General features: G+C 47.1%; 1 protein-coding gene across 2 annotated transcripts in view; it reads right to left on the bottom strand.

The window, feature by feature from the left end:
- Positions 1 to 2,179: 2,179 nt before the first annotated feature.
- The window catches only part of PTPRA (protein tyrosine phosphatase receptor type A), a 223,626-nt gene continuing 204,530 nt past the window's right edge, over positions 2,180 to 21,275 (bottom strand). For both annotated transcript variants that reach the window (XM_063925332.1, XM_063925333.1), the window contains 5 exons: positions 12,295 to 12,429; positions 11,660 to 11,785; positions 10,517 to 10,668; positions 9,498 to 9,633; positions 2,180 to 8,344 (listed from right to left, as the gene is read on the bottom strand). In XM_063925332.1, coding sequence (XP_063781402.1) covers positions 8,270 to 8,344; positions 9,498 to 9,633; positions 10,517 to 10,668; positions 11,660 to 11,785; positions 12,295 to 12,429 — 624 coding nt within the window. In that variant the 3' untranslated portion in view covers positions 2,180 to 8,269. The remainder of the gene's footprint in view (positions 8,345 to 9,497; positions 9,634 to 10,516; positions 10,669 to 11,659; positions 11,786 to 12,294; positions 12,430 to 21,275) is intronic.

Here is a 21,275-nt window from a genome sequence, read left to right as displayed (position 1 = left end):
AGCTGGGTGTTGGAGAGATGGGAGCTGGGCATCAGGAGATGGGAGCTGGAGGAAAGAGATGGGAGCTGGGCATCAGGACAGGGGAGCTGGGTGTTGGAGGAGAGAGATGGGAGCTGGGCATCAGGAGATGGGAGCTGGGCATCAGGACAGGGGAGCTGGGTGTTGGAGGAGAGAGATGGGAGCTGGGCATCAGGACAGGAGAGCTGGGGGTTGGAGGAGAGATAGGAGCTGGGCATCAGGACAGGGAGGCTGGGTGTTGGAGGAGATAGGAGCTGGGCATCAGGAGATGGGAGCTGGGCATCAGGACAGGGGAGCTGGGTGTTGGAGGAGAGAGATGGGAGCTGGGCATCAGGACAGGAGAGCTGGGGGTTGGAGGAGAGATAGGAGCTGGGCATCAGGACAGGGAGGCTGGGTGTTGGAGGAGATAGGAGCTGGGCATCAGGAGATGGGAGCTGGGCATCAGGACAGGGGAGCTGGGCATCAAGACAGGGGAGCTGGGCGTTGGAGGAGAGATGGCAGCTGGCCATGAGGAGAGGAGCTGGGTGTCAGAGGGCAGAGATGGGAGCCTGCATCTTCTGTATCCTGTGACCAACACAATTGCGCAAAAATGCTATTCTTTTCTCCGGCTGTTCTGGATTGAGCCCAGTGTCTCCAAGCTCAAGCCCTCTGCTAGCTAGCGGTGGAAACTGGTCCAGAGTAAGGGACCAGTGGGAATTCTGTGAGGTTCAGGTGAGTGTGAGAAACAAGAATTATGTTGCAAAAGTACACGGCGAGTCACATTATTATGACCACCTCCTACATTTGACGTCGGCAGCATGTAGCCTATGAAGTACGTCACGCGTCGTGCGCTGACTTGGTGGGTATATAAGGTGTGCGATATGTACACATATCACTCGTTGCTGTCATGGGTAAAACGGGCGATATATCAGAGTTGCAAAAAGGGATAATTATCAGCTTTGGGGCTGAGGGTGGCAGTATCTCCGACACAGCGCAGTGTGACCTGTCCGCGTGCAGCTGCGGTGAAGGTGTATCGTGACTGGACAAATGGCACCATTGCGAATAACCAAAGTGGAAATTGCGGAGCACCACGTGCCACGGATACGAAGGTGCGTGAGGGCCGACCGACGCGCTACAGTGAAGCAGCTCACCGTCACTATGAACCTGGGGGCTACCAGACGTGTGTCTAACATGACAGATCAGCCCATCTAGCTGCTGTCCTACTGCACACGGCGGTTACTCTGGATATCAGCTGGTGGTCATAATAACGTGACTAGATATAGATATATATCTATATATATCCGATAGTGGTGACACACTCACATTCTCTTGCTCTCACACACACTCTCGCTCTCTCACACACACACACACACACACACTCCCTCTCTCAGGGGCTACCTGATGCAACTTATACGAGGGGCTACCTGGGGCAATGTACAGTATGAAACGGGCTACCTGGGGCAATGTATATGTAAGGGGCTACCTGGGGCAATGTATATGTAAGGGGCTACCTGGGGCAATGTATATGTAAGGGGCTACCTGGGGCAATGTATATGTAAGGGGCTACCTGGGGCAATGTATATGTAAGGGGCTACCTGCCGCCCCTAGCCCAACCATGGCACCACCGCACCCTCGGCGCCCCCCGGAACCCCTCCCTTATTAGCTGCACCCCTACACCAGCCCCTCTCCCCCCCCCCCCCCCTGGACCCCCCTACCCCACACCCCCTTCCACACCCGCAGCGCCACCGGAACCCCTCCCCCACCCACAGCACCCCCCCTCCCCGTACCCGCCCCCTCCACCCGCATCTACAGACAACCTCCCCCATCCGTTGCCCCCCCACACACACACCCCCACTACATTCTGTACATCGTGCCCTGCAGGCGCTGTTCACGCCATTGCAAGGGGCTACGCCCCCTTCACCATCGTACACCCTTTCGTCGTGCAATATTTAACCACTAACAAAACTAGGAATGCAGATAGTACTCCATATAATACGCGATGAAGCACCTAGGGAAATTTTTTATATATATATATATATATATATATATATATATATCTCTATCATACATACAAACACACACACACACACACACACACACACACACACACACACACACACAAATATACAGAAGATGAGAGAATACAACCAGACAGTTACTACAAAAATACCACAGACACATCTTTTCTTCTTTTGGAATGAGCACATTTATTTCAGAGTAAAACCTACAGCCTGACCAACTTCCCAAAAATCAGGAACTGACCAAGCCTATTTACAGCAATGATAGCATCGACCGACGTTTGGATTAATGAGCAGGGCGATGTACATTTAAAAAAACCACAGTGTAAAACCAAGCTGCGGGTCACATGGTACATGGTGGAGTCTCAGATCCGCTAAGCAGAAGAACTCAACTCCAAGAGGGAAGCGGATTGGAAATTAGTTTTGGTCCATTTCTTAAACTTTAAAAAAATAAAATAAATTGGCTTAATAGTTAAAAGAGGAGCAATCCAATAATTGCAGTGGGAGACAGCCGTTTTGTCAGAATTAGTGACATCACGTGGTACCTCATATGTGATGTCACCACTGAATCAATTCATGTAATCTGCAAAGCAGCTGCCTCAGTCTGCGTCAGGAACCCTTTAATTTCACCAAACTAATTTATATGTTGCAGAAGGTACTGAGGAGCAATATGTCTACGGGAAAACCCAGTGGTTAGGCTGGTAATGTCAATCACAGAGCACCATTTTTAAAGTCGTACTGTAAACTGGACCTGAAGTAAGACAAGTGCATAGTTTCATAAGGAAAGGAAGTCTGCGCTTCAAAGGGATGCAGTAAATTTATCTGCACGCTATCAAGTTAATTAATTAATTTAAGCCCGAACGTTCAAAAGAAAAAACAAGATTTATGGTAAGAACTTACCGTTGTTAAATATCTCTTTCTGCGAGGTACACTGGGCTCCACAAGGATTCACATCGGGGTGTAGAGTAGGATCTTGATCCGAGGCACCAACAGGCTCAAAGCTTTTGACTGTTCCCAAGATGCACAGCGCCGCCTCCTCTATAACCCGTCTCTGTTGGTTTCTCGGATCAAGATCCTACTCTGCACCCCGATGTGAATCCTTGTGGAGCCCAGTGGACCCCGCAGCAGAAAATGCTGGTTCTGACAAAATTCTGCCAAGGAGCATTATCTTTTTATACAGTAGATAAGGACGCAGAAAAAAAAAAAATGCTATAAAAAAACAATAATAATTATATACACACAAAAAATACTATACAAATGAATTAAACACAGTAAAAATAAAAAAAATCACCAAACTATGATGCAATCAAAGAAAATACAGTTGTACAATTTCATTTTGTAATTCTGATCTTTTGATTGCATCAGTGAAAGGAGAACCAGTTCCACTATGGCACAAAAGCAATTTTCCAAAAATGTATCATCGGAGCATGTGCACAAAAATGTACAATGGCCCTCATTCCGAGTTGTTCGCTCGCAAGGCGAATGTAGCAGAGTTACACACGCTAAGCCGCCGCCTACTGGGAGTGAATCTTAGCTTCTTAAAATTGCGACCGACGTACGCGCAATATTGCGATTACAAACGAGTTAGCAGTTTCAGAGTAGCTCCAGACTTACTCTGCCTGTGCGATCATTTCAGTGCTTGTCGTTCCTGGTTGACGTCACAAACACACCCAGCGTTCGCCCAGGCACTCCCACCGTTTCCCCGGCCACTCCTGCGTTTTTTCCGGAAACGGTAGCGTTTTCAGCCACACGCCCCTGAAACGCCGTGTATCCGCCCAGTAACACCCATTTCCTGTCAATCACATTACGATCGCCGGAGCGAAGAAAAAGCCGTGAGTAAAAATACTTTCTTCATAGTAAAGTTACTTGGCGCAGTCGCAGTGCGAACATTGCGCATGCGTACTAAGCGGATTTTCACTGCGATGCGATGAAAAATACCGAGCGAACAACTCGGAATGAGGGCCAATGTTAATTTAATGCTGGAATTTAGAAATCTTTGAATGAGGACAATAAGCACGGGAACATTTACTCCAATTTGTAGACACAAACCAAAGCACAGAGATGTACGTGTGAAAAGACAACGGGGAAATGTAATAGGGTGTGAGAATCAGAAAGTGAGAGATTTTGGGAGATTTCCCTTGTTTGTTTAAAAGTGGCAATCATTTGCACCGCAAAATCAACCTGGTTTTACCATGTAAATGATTGCCACTTTAAAAAAAACAGGCGAAATCTCCCATTTTCTGATTCTCACACCCCATTTACGTGTCAATGTTTCAAAAGTACAAAAATAATACAAAAATGCTTACAGAACTTGGAAAAACTTATCTGAAGTGAGAGGTGTAAACTTTTTTTCCCCAGAAGATAAAAGGCAATGTTTTGGCTTTAAATGTGAAACTTATTAAGGCATTATATAATTATGCACCTGTCACTTAATGATTGCAGTGTCCGGAGGAATTCTTCAGTGACTTAGGGGGAGATGAATCAAGGTTTGGAGAAAGATAAAAGTACAATCCAATCAGCTCCTAACTGCCATGTTACAGGCTGTGTTTCGAAAATGGCAGTTAGGAGCTGGTTGGTTGGTAGTTTATCGCTCTCCACGGTTGGATTCCTAGTAAACAGATTGGCTGTTTTCTCCGGAATACTGCTAAGCTGACAAAATGGCTGCTGTGACAGCAATATGTTGCAATAATGCACTACATGACACTAGCCAATTAACGATGCAATAATACATGATAATTTTACAAGAAAAACCGTATCAAAAGAGGATTCTACAAACCAATAAACAGTAAAAGAGGTAAAAAACAGAAAAGCCATTGCCAGCGATTAATGAAAGCAGACTTCCAACAAGTAGACTTTTTCCCTCAGCACCGATTTCCTGGGCTGCATAGACGAAGCATTTGGCAAATAATCCAGAACATCACTAAGCACGTCTAATTCAGCAGGATAATTATAGCTGTCTGTTCCGCTTCAGGGTTAACAATTGGATTTCTGGTGAACTTTCGTCAATATAGACGCTCGGTGACACGGAAATCCCGCTGTCAACTCGTGGTCAGAGGTGGAGTGAGATGTAAACAGATCAGAGAATTGATGGAATACATTTGAGGTGATATTGACCAAAAGACGAACTTGGGATTCACACATCAAGGCGCGTGTGACAGCGACTTCCTAAATATGGGGGGTGGGGGGGGGGATGTTGCCCAAAGACTAACATTCCTGAAGGGGATCCACACAGCTTCTCGGTTGCTGGATATACAAGCTGAGGTGCCCCCGAAACTTCTGACCATATTTATCAGATCACGTAACACCCCCAATTATTCATTTATACTTGTAAGTCTTAAATGCAGTCTGGCTGAGGTTCATTACGAGCTGTTTGTTATACGTGGCACCTTTTGTTTTAAGGCTAATGTATGAAGAGCACTTTTCTGCAAAAACGCAGCTGGAAACTATTCCCGGCACTGGAGAAAAGGGCCGTGCGCAGCAGGGAACCACCTAGTAAGCGGTTTCTTTACTAACCATTTTACTGAAATAATCTCAATCCCCCATAACTAAATCTTTTTTTTGCATGTTTGTGCAAATTTAGGCACATTCAGTTTGCACATTACGAGCACCACTGCAAGAAAGGTTCCCCAACCACACAACGGTGTACCTTTCGCCTTCATGTGCCATCTTGGCCCAAAAATCCATGTCTCCCTGTAAAAATGGAGCATTTTCACAAAAGAATGACACTGATGTCACAAGAGAATCTGCGCTGTGGGCTTGTACTTTTGCAAATTTGTAAATGAAAGGTCTACACTGCCCCCAAAGAATCCAGCTCCCCACAATAACATGTGGGTGTATTAGCCAACCATAACACGCATTCCCAGCTAGCAGAAGACCACATGTTGTGAAGTGCTAGGATTTTAATTCCATTTCCTGTACCAGCTTCCACAGCAGAGCAAATAATTATCAGGGTGTGCTATTTTATTCATACATCTTACCACTTTTTTCTCTCTTTACAATTCAATCATCAGTTTCTTAATTAAGAATTATCACAGGTGGTGGCCCATTCAGATGGTGTGTTTATTAGGAATAGCAGGTACCTCGGTTGTCCAGTTTAGTGGTCCTTAGCAATCCCAACACCACAAAGATGGGGACAGCAAGCCAATTCCATATCTGTCATGACTGGGTACACCAAAAGTTCTCTGCCGTAAGGGCTTGCAGAGCCAATGAAAAACCCCCCAGCAAAGTTAGGAGTTTGGGCAGGTGGTTACTCCCCATTATGGACAAGTTATGTGTTTGGTCGGGTTGGGGCCGGACCCGTCTGGTCAGGTGGTCACCCCTTGCTATGGGCAAGTTGTGTCTGGTCAGGTGGTCACTCTTCGGTATGGACAAGTTATTTACTAGTTATGTGTCTGGACAGGTGGTCACTCATCGCTATGGACCTTTTGTATATGGACATGACTGTGTATTCAGTATCCTCCTTTTACATTATGTTTTGGTGCAGATTAATTTTGGTTACATACCAATACATTTATGGAGCCTAGAAGGAGGAAGCCAACGTATAAGATGATAAACCTCTATATCTGACAAAGTGCCCTTCGTCTTCTAGACCTCCCATAGAGTACTCACCAACCCTGGTACCCCGACAGTTACCTGGTGCCAGCCACATCGCTCTGCGCCACCGATGATGTAATATTACTGCAAGTAATTGATATGGAGCCATGGTGGCAGTTTAGATCTCTTCCACTGCCCTTTCTGGTAGCGCCGGCTGCAATCGGGTAAGTGCCCAGGGTTGGAGTGGGCGACAACTCTCTTAAATAACACTCTGGCATACACACATTAGGAACCCCGGCCACAATTCTGTACATTGGCACTACATTCTTTTTTTTTTTTTTATTGTCATCACCGATACTTTAAGTATAAGACAATTTAGGAAATGAAAAGTAAACATATGAAACAAGCGCCACAAAAAGAAAGAAAAAAAAAAAAAAAACCATTCATGTATAAAAACATTTTGACTGTGGTGGGTAGCAAAAGGATTTCGGTGCCCGCCAACCAAACCGGCCAATATTAGGCTTTATTACGGTCCATGGATCTAGCCATTGCTAATGATATTAGGAATGCCTTTGGCTGGTCGTTCTACACGTGACTGGCGGAAGGTCAAACTAACATCTGACAATTAGCCTGAAGATAATGGATGGCCATAGTTCAGGAATCTGACCAAAGAGGTTGAGTCTGTGACAAAAACATGTTTATCATCTTATCCAGCCAGTCTACACACTGGAATGGCAACCATTTTAAGCGTGGACCCAATGTTTATGTGACCTCTCTCGGCATAGGGCAGCCATTTTGTGGACATAACCAACGTTGGTAAGAAATCTTTAAGAATCCGTGATATACCTAAAGCATGAGGAACTCTGTGCCATGTCACTGTTTCCCAGGCCCCGGAGAGGCTGCTTTCTTATAACCATTAGTTCAGCACACAAAATGGCTGCCTTTGATCAGTTACAGAATCAACACATTTTAATGCAGAGCCATTTTGAGCAGGACTTATGAAGTAGCTGACCAGTCAGAGATAGAAGGTTGGGTATTACTGAGACCTTGGAATGTACAGTAGTAATTAGCACTATGTGATACAGAGCAGCATATTCAGGTTATAAACAACAAACCCCCTACCCGCCCCGGAGACCTACATTGCATTAAAGGCTTGTTTAACCCTTTACCTGCTGTAGAAGAACCCGCCACAAATTTAGGCCTTGCCAGCAGCGCAAACGGCCACAGCCGTGCAGCAATAATTGCAAGACTAAAAGGTTTATGTTATTTCTTAATTATTTTTTTATTTTTAATACAAAAATCTATTATATAATTTCTATTTATATATTTATTTACAGAATTAGAAGTGTTTGGAACGGCAGTAAATGCGATTATATGCTGCTGTGTATCCTATAGATCTTTCTACAACAGTCTCCAAAGGCTTTTCCTAATGGGCAGCAGGTCTATGTGCAGATGGAGAGGATATATATATATATATATATATATATATATATATATATAATATCCAAACATCAAGCTACTGTATTCAAATAATAATGAGAAAAACAAAACCTAAATGGCTATCGGCACTATTCACTTTGCTACATATAAAATGTCCAGCTAATATAAAGCACATTGTACCAATCCTCTAAAACAGTTAAGATATATACACTGATCTAGATATATTAACAAATAGAATATTACAAAATATTAAAGGCCACAGTCGCATCCTCCCCTTGGTTTTATTTGAAGTTGGCATAATCCGAGAATGCGTCAATATATTCCTGCACCACTCTGTAGCAGAATTCGTACTGCTCCTGCGCAGGAGAAAAACAGGGGAAGAGGGGGCGTCAGTATTTGCCGGTTGTTCGGTTTGAGGAGAAGAATTACAGTTGCAGCCTCAATAAATACCATTGGTTTCTTTAGGACACCAGACTAGAATTTTGAGAATAGTGCAATAACAAAACAATGATATTTTCACTTACTTGCCCCCTTCCCTTGTATTTACATAACCATTGTGTTTTCTATTGTGTTTGGTGATCAGCAGACAAGCGACAGAAAGTGACACCCTAGTTTGATAGAAGGGTCTCCCATAATTAATATGCCCCAGTTGATTTTGGAGACCAGCAGTTGGCTGGTGAGCGCAGTTATATCTCCATTCATGTTGCACATGCTTCATGTGAATTGTGTGACTGAGCGGGAGATGGGAAAGCTTCTGGAGAAGTGGAGGAGTTGCCCATAGCAACTAATCAGCTTGCACCCATCATTTTATAGAACGTACTTGATAAAGGATAGCTAGCAGCCAACTGCTTGTCATAGGCACCTTCTCCAATCTAGAAACTGATCCATCTTCCACTTAAATATCTCATGAGGCTGCAGCAGGACACCACAACAACCCACAGATACTCACCCATAGCAGTTACGGAGGTCAATTCAATTACAGTAGTGGTGACTAGGTTGCACCAACGAGTAGCTACAGTATATGTTGCACTTATAGCACTGCCGGACTCATGGATTCTTGTTCGCAGTCCCATAAATGGCTGCGTACAAAATTACATGAATCTGGGAATAGATCAGGCTGTGCAGGGGTGGGGGAGGGGGAGAGTTCCAGGCCATTGCAACTCACCCCCTCTATCCTCACTGAACTCCAGGGTGTTGAACTGAACTCATTACGCAATCACGTTCCCAGGATTAATGGGGACAGACATTATAATTAGTATATAGGAGGTAAATGTGAGGCCGTAGCAATCATGTCACATAAGTGTCCCATATTTCCCGTTACACACTCTGCAAGGCTTAAACCTGAGGAGCAGGATTCCGCACGGGAGGAGGAGGAACGGTGTAAGGCTGAGCTGTAGCATTGTGGGATATGGTACATGATGGGTTTAATAACAGACACATGTGCAATACAGAGAATACAACTGCAAAGTGCCACGGAGAACGCTGGAGCTAGACATGGGGTGTACCTACCAGTGTCTGGACCATATGTGGCCTCTGTAACCTCAAGCTTTTCACTGTTTGAAAAACGTCTAGAATCCCCTCCGCTTTCACTCTCTCCAGCACTGTACTGAGAGCGCAGAACGTCCCCGTCCTCCCGGCGCCGGCACTGGGGGGGCGGAAAGCACAGTATGAGACGACAAATCAATAACCAAGCATCAATCACTGTGGACAGAGTGAATACGGACTCCCTTGGCTAATGGTGGGAGTGGATCTCAGCGGTGCCACCTAAATCAGCAATCGCACGTAGCACCTTCCCCTACATATGTAACGATGCATCTGTGTCTGTAGCGCCTACGGATCTTTATCTTGTTTTCACTGCACATAAAAACCCCACAAAACACTGCTCAACTTTATTTCCTTTAAAATAAAATACAAGGCCCATCTTCTCTCGCACGCACCTGTATATGGTGAGAGAATAGAACACCTACAGCAAACTCTGAAAAAGAACCTAGGTCCCCGTTCTCAGAGCCTGGAGTCCTGTTCATGGGAAGGTTTATGCAAATACAGAAAATGGTTTCACCACCGAACAAACTAGGGGACTAATTCTGCATGGATCGCAAAACCAAAATCTTCCTCTAATGGGTAAAACCATGTGCACTGCAGGGGTGGGCATATGTAACATGTGCAGAGAGAGTTAGATTTGGGTGTGGTGTGTTCAAACAAATCTAAATTGCAGTGTTGAAGTAAAGCAGCCAGTATTTACCCTTCACAGAAACAAAACAACCCACCCAAATCTAACTGTCTCTGCACATGTTACATTTACCCCACCTGCAGTGCACGTGGTTTTGCCCTTTAAAGAAACATTTTGCTTTTGTGATCAGGTCTGAATTAGGCCCTAGATACCATTCATTCGGCTCTGACAGGTTAAGGATACATAACCACACGTCTGATTATTATTAGCAGCTGTGACGTATCACTTGCAGTGTACCTATGGACATCCTCCAGTATACTAGGCGTGGCTGTTACCTGTACAGAGCATGGCTACTCACCTGCAGTGTACGGTGATTGGGTGATTCCCAGATTGTTGCTGCTGTTTCTGCACAGCTGCGATGATATTTATCATTCCCTTCCCATCGGTGGGAATCCCAACCTCCGGCCACCCGTGAAAGTGGAACTGTCTGATCTGACGGGCTTTGTTCTCCTGTTTGAAAGAAGCAGCAGGTTAAAGTGCGTTATAACACAAGACTAACAATGTGGTGACTTAGTGCCCTCTCCACATAGACAAATCAGAGACTTAAAATAATCCCCAAAATACCAGAAACAAGTGAATATTCACTGGGAAGTGGTGTCATACCTATTGAACAGAAAGTCACAGACAACCAGTTATTCCTTGCGGCAGCCACTGAAAGCCAACAACGTTGCTTGCGGCAGCCAATGAAAGTTACAGTCATTGCTTGCGGCAGCCAATGAAAGTTGCAGTCATTGCTTGCGGCAGCCAATGAAAGTTGCAGTCATTGCTTGCGGCAGCCAATGAAAGTTGCAGTCATTGCTTGCGGCAGCCAATGAAAGTTGCAGTCATTGCTTGCGGCAGCCAATGAAAGTTGCAGTCATTGCTTGCGGCAGCCAATGAAAGTTGCAGTCATTGCTTGCGGCAGCCAATGAAAGTTGCAGTCATTGCTTGCGGCAGCCAATGAAAGTTGCAGTCATTGCTTGCGGCAGCCAATGAAAGCCACCCACTCGTGAATGAACACCACCTCCATTGCTTTCAGTAGCCAATGAAAGTTGCAGTCATTGCTTGTGGCAGCCAATGAAAGTTGCAGTCATTGCTTGTGGCAGCCAATGAAAGTTGCAGTCATTGCTTGCGGCAGCCAATGAAAGTTGCAGTCATTGCTTGCGGCAGCCAATGAAAGCCACCCACTCGTGTTGGAAGCTCCCCACAGAACTATTAGAATGTACCCTTGTCCCCTACACACAGCAGGAGCAAATACAGCTGAGGGAACTAGTATCACCATGAAGGCCCTTTACAGCCAAGTGAAGTGCCGGTTCCTAGGGAACAAATTGGCGGCATACGTGCAGGTGACTGGTGTACAGGGATGGAAACAAGCGATTCTCATCTTCCATTACACATAACCAGGAATATTGGCGACATAGCAGGAAAACATGACACGAGGGAGACATCAAGAAGTTCTCACCCTGGTGTTGGTGACCAGAAGATCTCGCACCGTGTAGCTGTCACACTCCTCCTCTTTCTTCAGCTCTATGGTTATGTCGCCAAAGGACATGTTGCCGTCTGACGGCCAATACTGTGCGCACTTCTCCTGCAGGGATTACAGGAAACATTAGTGAAATAATAATAAAAAGAAGCACAGATAGAAGCAGCGTATACGGGTAGGGCACTCAGTCAGCGAAACGGGCAAGTCCGTTACAACGGGCTGCGCCATTTCATAGATGGGAGTCGGCATATTGTGGGGGTAACAGAGGATAGTTGACAACTGCGTAGCCATTTTGTAGGATCAGGCAACCAATTTACTAGGAACAAAGTGCCTCGTACCTCAGCAACGGCGCTAGTGTACCAAGCAGATAGCACGGTCATTAATACCGGCTCAAACGATAAAATGGCTGCCACCGAGGGAGAGAAAACACTTTATGGGCTATGAAGCAGCATGAATAATTATTCCGTCATAAAATATTTGTGAAGTAATTATGCAATTAAACTCGGAGAAATTATTGCGCCAAGATAACATACAATACTGAACCACCATGGAGCTGCTGTATAATTTTTCCATTATTCGGGGCAATTACTACATTTTGGCAGGAATTACTGTACCTGTCCCCTCTCCTCCAGCTCTGTTAACATGACAATAGAACAGGATTTCCACTCCCAAATCATTCTCCAGAAATCCTCTATGGTATGGCGCAATGGACCCTGACTTGCAATATACGAGTCCTTTTGTCTATACCCCTGCAAGACAAAGTAGCAATATATTTATCTGTATGAGAGGAAGGACAGAGCGCACCCTAGTGGCAGGACGGTGACATGGACACAGGCTGCTGTGAAAGCAGAATGTCAGTACATGCCGACATTTCAGGGTCTTACCTTTGGCAGTGGGTGTTTATGATATGCGATTTATTGTATACACACAGACAGTCACTTTATAGACTACTCTGCAGAACACTACTAACACTGCGGTATATAGACGTAGGAGAAACAGCGCAGCTTACCATAAGAACACAGGACGGCGGGGTAAGTCTGACAAGGTAAATGCTACCAGCCGCACTACGTAAATAATCTAGGACATTTAATATGGGACCTGATGTCAGCATGCTATAATTTCCCATGTGGAGTGACAGGAAGGTGCAAATGACATAAAAAGGGAATAAGAGAGAAAATAAGAATTTACTCACCGGTAATTCTATTTCTCGTAGTCCGTAGTGGATGCTGGGAACTCCGTAAGGACCATGGGGAATAGCGGCTCCGCAGGAGACTGGGCACAACTAAGAAAGATTTAGGACTACCTGGTGTGCACTGGCTCCTCCCTCTATGCCCCTCCTCCAGACCTCAGTTAGGAAACTGTGCCCGGAAGAGCTGACACAATAAGGAAAGGATTTGGAATCCCGGGTAAGACTCATACCAGCCACACCAATCACACCGTACAACTCGTGATACTATACCCAGTGAACAGTATGAATAACAACTGAGCCTCTCAAACAGATGGCTCCAAACAATAACCCTTTAGTTAGGCAATAACTATATACAAGTATTGCAGACAATCCGCACTTGGGATGGGCGCCTAGCATCCACTACGGACTACGAGAAATAGAATTACCGGTGAGTAAATTCTTATTTTCTCTGACGTCCTAGTGGATGCTGGGAACTCCGTAAGGACCATGGGGATTATACCAAAGCTCCCAAACGGGCGGGAGAGTGCGGATGACTCTGCAGCACCAAATGAGCAAAAGCAAGGTCCTCCTCAGCCAGGGTATCAAACTTGTAGAACTTAGCAAACGTGTTTGAACCCGACCAAGTAGCAGCTCGGCAAAGTTGTAAAGCCGAGACCCCTCGGGCAGCCGCCCAAGAAGAGCCCACTTTCCTTGTGGAATGGGCCTTTACAGATTTAGGATGCGGCAGTCCAGCCGCAGAATGTGCAAGTTGAATCGTACTACAGATCCAGCGAGCAATAGACTGCTTTGAAGCAGGAGCACTCAGCTTGTTGGGCGCATACAGGATAAATAGCGAGTCAGTTTTCCCGACTCCAGCCGTCCTGGAAACATAGATTTTCAGGGCCCTGACTACGTCCACCAACTTGGAATCCTCCAAGTCCTTAGTAGCCGCAGGCACCACAATAGGTTGGTTCAAATGAAAAGCTGATACCACCTTAGGAAGAAATTGGGGACGAGTCCTCAATTCCGCCCTATCCATATGGAAAATCAGATAAGGGCTTTTACATGACAAAGCCGCCAATTCTGACACACGCCTGGCCGAAGCCAAGGCCAACAGCATGACCACTTTTCACGTGAGATATTTTAGTTCCACGGTTTTAAGTGGCTCAAACCAATGTGACTTAAGGAAATCCAACACCACGTTGAGATCCCAAGGTGCCACTGGAGGCACAAAAGGGGGCTGAATATGCAGCACTCCTTTAACAAACGTCTGAACTTCAGGCAGTGAAGCCAGTTCTTTTTGGAAGAAAATCGACAGAGCCGAAATCTGGAACCTAATTTGAGGCCCATAGTCACCCCTGACTGTAGGAAGTGCAGAAATCGACCCAGCTGAAATTCCTCCGTTGGGGCCCTTCTGGCCTCACACCACGCAACATATTTTCGCCATATGCGGTGATAATGGTTTGCGGTCACCTCCTTCCTAGCTTTAATCAGCGTAGGGATGACTTCCTCCGGAATGCCCTTTTCCTTCAGGATCCGGCGTTCAACCGCCATGCCGTCAAACGCAGTCGTGGTAAGTCTTGGAACAGACAGGGTCCCTGCTGCAGCAGGTCCTGTCTGAGCGGCAGAGGCCATGGGTCCTCTGAGATCATTTCTTGAAGTTCTGGGTACCAAGCTCTTCTTGGCCAATCCGGAACCACAAGTATAGTTCTTACTCCTCTCCTTCTTATTATTCTCAGTACCTTGGGTATGAGAGGCAAAGGAGGGACTGGTACACCCACGGTGTCACTAGAGCGTCCACAGCTATCGCCTGAGGGTCCCTTGACCTGGCGCAATATCTTTTTAGCTTTTTGTTGAGGCGGGACACCATCATGTCCACCTGTGGCCTTTCCCAACGGTGTACAATCATTTGGAAGACTTCTGGATGAAGTCCCCACTCTCCCGGGTGGAGGTCGTGCCTGATGAGGAAGTCTACTTCCCAGTTGCCCACTCCCGGAATGAACATTGCTGACAGTGCTAACACATGATTTTCCGCCCATCGGAGAATCCTTGTGGCTTCTGCCATCGCCATGCTGCTTCTTGTGCCGCCCTGACGGTTTACATGGGCGACCGCCGTGATGTTGTCTGACTGGATCAGCACCGGCTGGTGTTGAAGCAGGGGTCTTGCCTGACTTAGGGCATTGTAAATGGCCCTTAGTTCCAAAATATTTATGTGTAGGGAAGTCTCCTGACTTGTCCATAGTCCTTGGAAGTTTCTTCCCTGTGTGACTGCCCCCCAACCTCGAAGGCTGGCATCCGTGGTCACCAGGATCCAGTCCTGTATCCCGAATCTGCGGCCCTCTAGAAGATGAGCACTCTGCAGCCACCACAGCAGCGACACCCTGGCCCTTGGAGACAGGGTTATCAGCCAATGCATCTGAAGATGCGACCCGGACCACTTGTCCAACAGATCCCACTGAAAGATCCTTGCATGGAACCTTCTGAATGGAATTGCTTCGTAAGAAGCCACCATCTTTCCCAGGACTCGCGTGCAGTGGTGCACCGACACCTGTTTTGGTTTTAGGAGGTCTCTGACCAGAGACGACAACTCCTTGGCCTTCTCCTCCGGGAGAAACACTTTTTTCTGTTCTGTATCCAGAACCATCCCCAGGAACAGTAGACGCGTTGTAGGAACCAGCTGCGACTTTGGAATATTCAGGATCCAGCCGTGCTGTTGTAGCACTTCCCGAGCTAGTGCTACTCCGATGAACAACTATTCCCTGGACCTCGCCTTTATAAGGAGATCGTCCAAGTACGGGATAATTAAAACTCTTTTTTTCCGAAGAAGTATCATCATTTCGGCCATTACCTTGGTAAATACCCTCGGTGCCGCGGACAGACCAAACGGCAACGTCTGGAATTGGTAATGACAGTCCTGTACCACAAATCTGAGGTACTCCTGGAGAGGAGGGTAAATGGGGACATGCAGGTAAGCATCCTTGATGTCCAGTGATTCCATGTAATCCCCCTCGTCCAGGCTTGCAATCACCGCTCTGAGCGATTCCATCTTGAACTTGAACCTTCTTATATAAGTGTTCAAAGATTTTAAATTTAAAATGGGTCTCACCGAACCGTCCGGTTTCGGTACCACAAACATTGTGGAATAGTAACCCCGTCCTTGTTGAAGGAGGGGTACCTTGACTATCACCTGCTGAGAATACAGCTTGTGAATCGCCTCCAGCACTGCCTCCCTGTCCGGGGGAGCTGTCGGCAAGGCAGATTTGAGGAAACGGCGAGTGGGAGACGTCTCGAATTCCAGCTTGTACCCCTGAGATACTACCTGTAGAATCCAGGGATCCACCCGTGAACGAGCCCACTGGTTGCTGAAGTTCTTGAGACGGCCCCCACCGTACCTGGGTCCGCCTGTGGAGCCCCAGCGTCATGCAGTGGACTTAGAGGAAGCGGGGGAGGACTTTTGTTCCTGGGAACTGGCTGTATGTTGCAGCTTTTTCCCTCTACCTCTGCCTCTGGGCAGAAAGGACGCGCCTCTAACCCGCTTGCCTTTCTGGGGCCGAAAGGACTGTACCTGATAATACGGTGCTTTCTTTGGCTGTGAGGGAACATGGGGTAAAAATGCTGACTTCCCAGCTGTCGCTGTGGAAACGAGGTCCGAGAGACCATCCCCAAACAACTCCTCACCCTTGTAAGGCAAAACTTCCATGTGCCTTTTAGAATCTGCATCTCCTGTCCACTGCCGAGTCCACAATCCTCTCCTGGCAGAAATGGACATTGCGTTTATTTTAAATGCCAGCCGGCAAATATCCCTCTGTGCATCTCTCATGTATAAGACTGCGTCTTTAATATGCTCTATGGTTAGCAATATAGTGTCCCTGTCTAAGGTATCAATATTTTCTGACAGGGAATCTGACCACACAGCTGCAGCACTGCACATCCATGCTGAAGCAATAGCTGGTCTCAGTATAATACCCGAGTGTGTATAAACAGACTTCAGGCTAGCCTCCTGCTTCCTATCAGCAGGTTCCTTTAGGGCGGCCGTGTCCGGAGACGGTAGTGCCACCTTCTTTGACAGGCGTGTGAGCGCTTTATCCACCCTAGGGGACGTCTCCCAACGTGACCTATCCTCTGGCGGGAAAGGGTACGCCATTAGTAACTTTTTAGAAATTACCAGTTTCTTATCGGGGGAAGCCCACGCTTCTTCACATACTTCATTTAATTCATCAGAAGGGGGAAAAACCACTGGTAGTTTTTTCTCCCCAAACATAATACCCTTTTTTGTGGTACCTGGGGTAATATCAGAAATGTGCAACACATTTTTCATTGCCGTAATCATGTAACGGGTGGCTCTATTGGAATGTACACTAGTCTCATCATCGTCGACACTGGAGTCAGTATCCGTGTCGACATCTGTGTCTGCCATCTGAGGTAGCGGGCGTTTTAGAGCCCCTGATGGCTTTTGAGACGCCTGGGCAGGCACGAGCTGAGAAGCCGGCTGTCCCACATCTGCTATGTCGTCACACCTTTTATGTAAGGAGTTGACACTGTCACGTAATTCCTTCCACATGTCTATCCATTCAGGTGTCGACCCCGCAGGGGGTGACATCACATTTATCGGCACCTGCTCCGCCTCCACATAAGCCTCCTCATCAAACATGTCGACACAGCCGTACCGACACACCGCACACACACAGGGAATGCTCTGACTGAGGACAGGACCCCACAAAGTCCTTTGGGGAGACAGAGAGAGAGTATGCCAGCACACACCAGAGCGCTATATAATGCAGGGATTCACACTACACACAGTGATTTTTCCCCTATAGCTGCTAATATTACATAGATTGCGCCTAAATTTAGTGCCGCCCTCTCTTTTTTACCCTATGGAGTCTGGAAACTGCAGGGGAGAGCCTGGGGAGCGTCCTTCCAGCGGAGCTGTGAGGGAAAATGGCGCCAGTGTGCTGAGGGAGATAGCTCCGCCCCTTTTTCGGCGGACTTCTCCCGCTTTTTTATGGAAAGTTATGGCAGGGGATTTTACACATATATAGTCTTAATGACTATATTATGTGGTAATTTGCCAAGTAAGGTACTCATTGCAGCCCAGGGCGCCCCCCCCCCCCAGCGCCCTGCACCCATCAGTGACCGGAGTGTGTGGTGTGCATGGGGAGCAATGGCGCACAGCTGCAGTGCTGTGCGCTACCTTAATGAAGACTGAAGTCTTCTGCCGCCGATTTCCAGGAACGTCTTCTTGCTTCTGGCTCTGCAAGGGGGGCGGCGGCGCGGCTCCGGGACCGGACGACCGAGGCTGGGCCTGTGTTCGATCCCTCTGGAGCTAATGGTGTCCAGTAGCCTTAGAAGCACAAGCTAGCTGCAAGCAGGTAGGTTCGCTTCTCTCCCCTCGGTCCCTCGTAGCAGTGAGTCTGTTGCCAGCAGATCTCACTGAAAATAAAAAACCTAATTTATACTTTCTTTTCTAGAAGCTCAGGAGAGCCCCTAGTGTGCATCCAGCTCGGCCGGGCACAAAATTCTAACTGAGGTCTGGAGGAGGGGCATAGAGGGAGGAGCCAGTGCACACCAGGTAGTCCTAAATCTTTCTTAGTTGTGCCCAGTCTCCTGCGGAGCCGCTATTCCCCATGGTCCTTACGGAGTTCCCAGCATCCACTAGGACGTCAGAGAAATAACAAGACCAAGGAACAGTCAGTGGATTACCCAACCACGGGCACGGCTGCTTCATGTTATTTTTTAAATTGACTTATTTCTACGGTGAATTATAAATTAAGCACACACTGCAGAATGAGAGCGGTGCTAAAGCAGGGTTATCCTTAGTGCCTGTCATGTAACGGACCTTTAGTGTGTGCAGTATGAGAGGTCCATACACAACGGCTAAGGAACACTAATTCTTAATAATTTATACAGACAATAACTGTGATAAAGTTACCGGAGCCAGCAAAACAGGGCCAGGAAATCTGCAGGCTGCCTCCTTAGTCTCTGACTACAACATCAGAAATGGCTTTACATACGCGCTGCCCTAAGAAGCAGTTTGTCGTGAAAAGCCGTTAAAAAGGCAAAATATTTAAGAATTCCACAGCTAATAAGTCGCTCTGCAAACAGAAGCGCGGTTACGTGCTGGTAAGTAGAACTCATGCTGCTCAATAAATCACATTTCTTATTTCGGCTTAGCAAACAACTTCCAAATGCCAGACTCCCTGTCCGCACACAACAACTGGCCGCTGCTGAATAAACAAGAGAGCAATTAGATTTTGGGTCCTTTTGGAAGTGGAGATTTTCCCAAATCAAACTGGCTGAATAAATCAGGAGCAGAACAAAGAGCGGAGCAACGCGGGGCCCAGTCATCCTGCTGAATAAAGCAATCAGCCCAGCGAGAGTAACGCAGACGTCTGCCTCCTGAGGGACCTGTGACGGGTAATCCTTTCTATGCAGGCACTTAATTTGATTTTAGATTGATGCTGGAAGAATCCTCTAGAGAAGGCTCTTATTGCCTGTACGCCTGCCATAGTAACAGCACAGACTGTACTCTCATGTGAGGTGCTTGTACCGCCGCACACACAGAAAGTGCTTGCATCAGACACACACACAGAAAGTGCTTGCATCAGACACACACACACAGAAAGTGCTTGCATCAGACACACACACACACACAGAAAGTGCTTGCATCAGACACACACACAGAAAGTGCTTGCATCAGACACACACACACACACACACACACACACACACACACAAAGTGCTTGCATCAGACACACACACACACACACAGAAAGTGCTTGCATCAGACACACACACAGAAAGTGCTTGCATCAGACACACACACACAGAAAGTGCTTGCATCAGACACAGAAAGTGCTTGCATCAGACACAGAAAGTGCTTGCACCACACACACACAGAAAGTGCTTGCACCACACACACACAGAAAGTGCTTGCACCACACACACACAGAAAGTGCTTGCACCACACACACAGAAAGTGCTTGCATCAGACACACACACACACACACACACACACACACAGAAAGTGCTTGCACCACACACACAGAAAGTGCTTGCATCAGACACACACACACACACACACACACACACACACAGAAAGTGCTTGCACCACACACACAGAAAGTGCTTGCATCAGACACACACACACACACAGAAAGTGCTTGCACCACACACACAGAAAGTGCTTGCACCACACACACAGAAAGTGCTTGCATCAGACACACACACACAGAAAGTGCTTGCACCACAAACACACAGAAAGTGCTTGCACCACACACACACAGAAAGTGCTTGCACCACACACACACACACACACAGAAAGTGCTTGCACCACACACACACACAGAAAGTGCTTGCACCACACACACACACACAGAAAGTGCTTGCACCACACACACACACACACACAGAAAGTGCTTGCACCACACACACAGAAAGTGCTTGCACCACACACACACACACACACACACAGAAAGTGCTTGCACCACACACACACAGAAAGTGCTTGCACCACACACACACACACACACACACACACACAGAAAGTGCTTGCATCAGACACACACACACAGAAAGTGCTTGCATCAGACACACACACACACAGAAAGTGCTTGCATCAGACACACACACACACACACAGAGAAAGTGCTTGCATCAGACACACACAGAAAGTGCTTGCACCACACACACACACACACACACACACACACACACACACACAGAAAGTGCTTGCACCACACACACACACACACACAGAAAGTGCTTGCACCACACACACACACACAGAAAGTGCTTGCACCACACACACACACACACACAGAAAGTGCTTGCACCACACACACACACACACGAAGTGCTTGCACCACACACACACACAGGAAGTGCTTGCACCACACACACAGGAAGTGCTTGCACCACACACACAGGAAGTGCTTGCACCACACACACAGGAAGTGCTTGCACCACACACACACACACACAGGAAGTGCTTGCACCACACACACACACAGGAAGTGCTTGCACCACACACAAAAAAAGTGCTTGCACCACACACACACACACACAAAGTGCTTGCACCACACACACACACACACACACACACAGAAAGTGCTTGCACCACACACACACACAGAAAGTGCTTGCACCACACACACACACACACACACACACACAGAAAGTGCTTGCACCACACACACACACACAGAAAGTGCTTGCACCACACACACACACACACACACACACACACACACACACACACAGAAAGTGCTTGCACCACACACACACACACACAGAAAGTGCTTGCACCACACACACACACAGAAAGTGCTTGCACCACACACACACAGGAAGTGCTTGCACCACACACACAGAAAGTGCTTGCACCACACACACAGAAAGTGCTTGCACCACACACACAGAAAGTGCTTG

Source organism: Pseudophryne corroboree, chromosome 1 (assembly GCF_028390025.1).
Source record: "Pseudophryne corroboree isolate aPseCor3 chromosome 1, aPseCor3.hap2, whole genome shotgun sequence".
NCBI lineage: Eukaryota > Metazoa > Chordata > Amphibia > Anura > Myobatrachidae > Pseudophryne > Pseudophryne corroboree.
The sequence above is the reverse complement of the archived record's forward strand: the minus strand, read 5'-3'. Positions and strand labels throughout refer to the sequence as shown.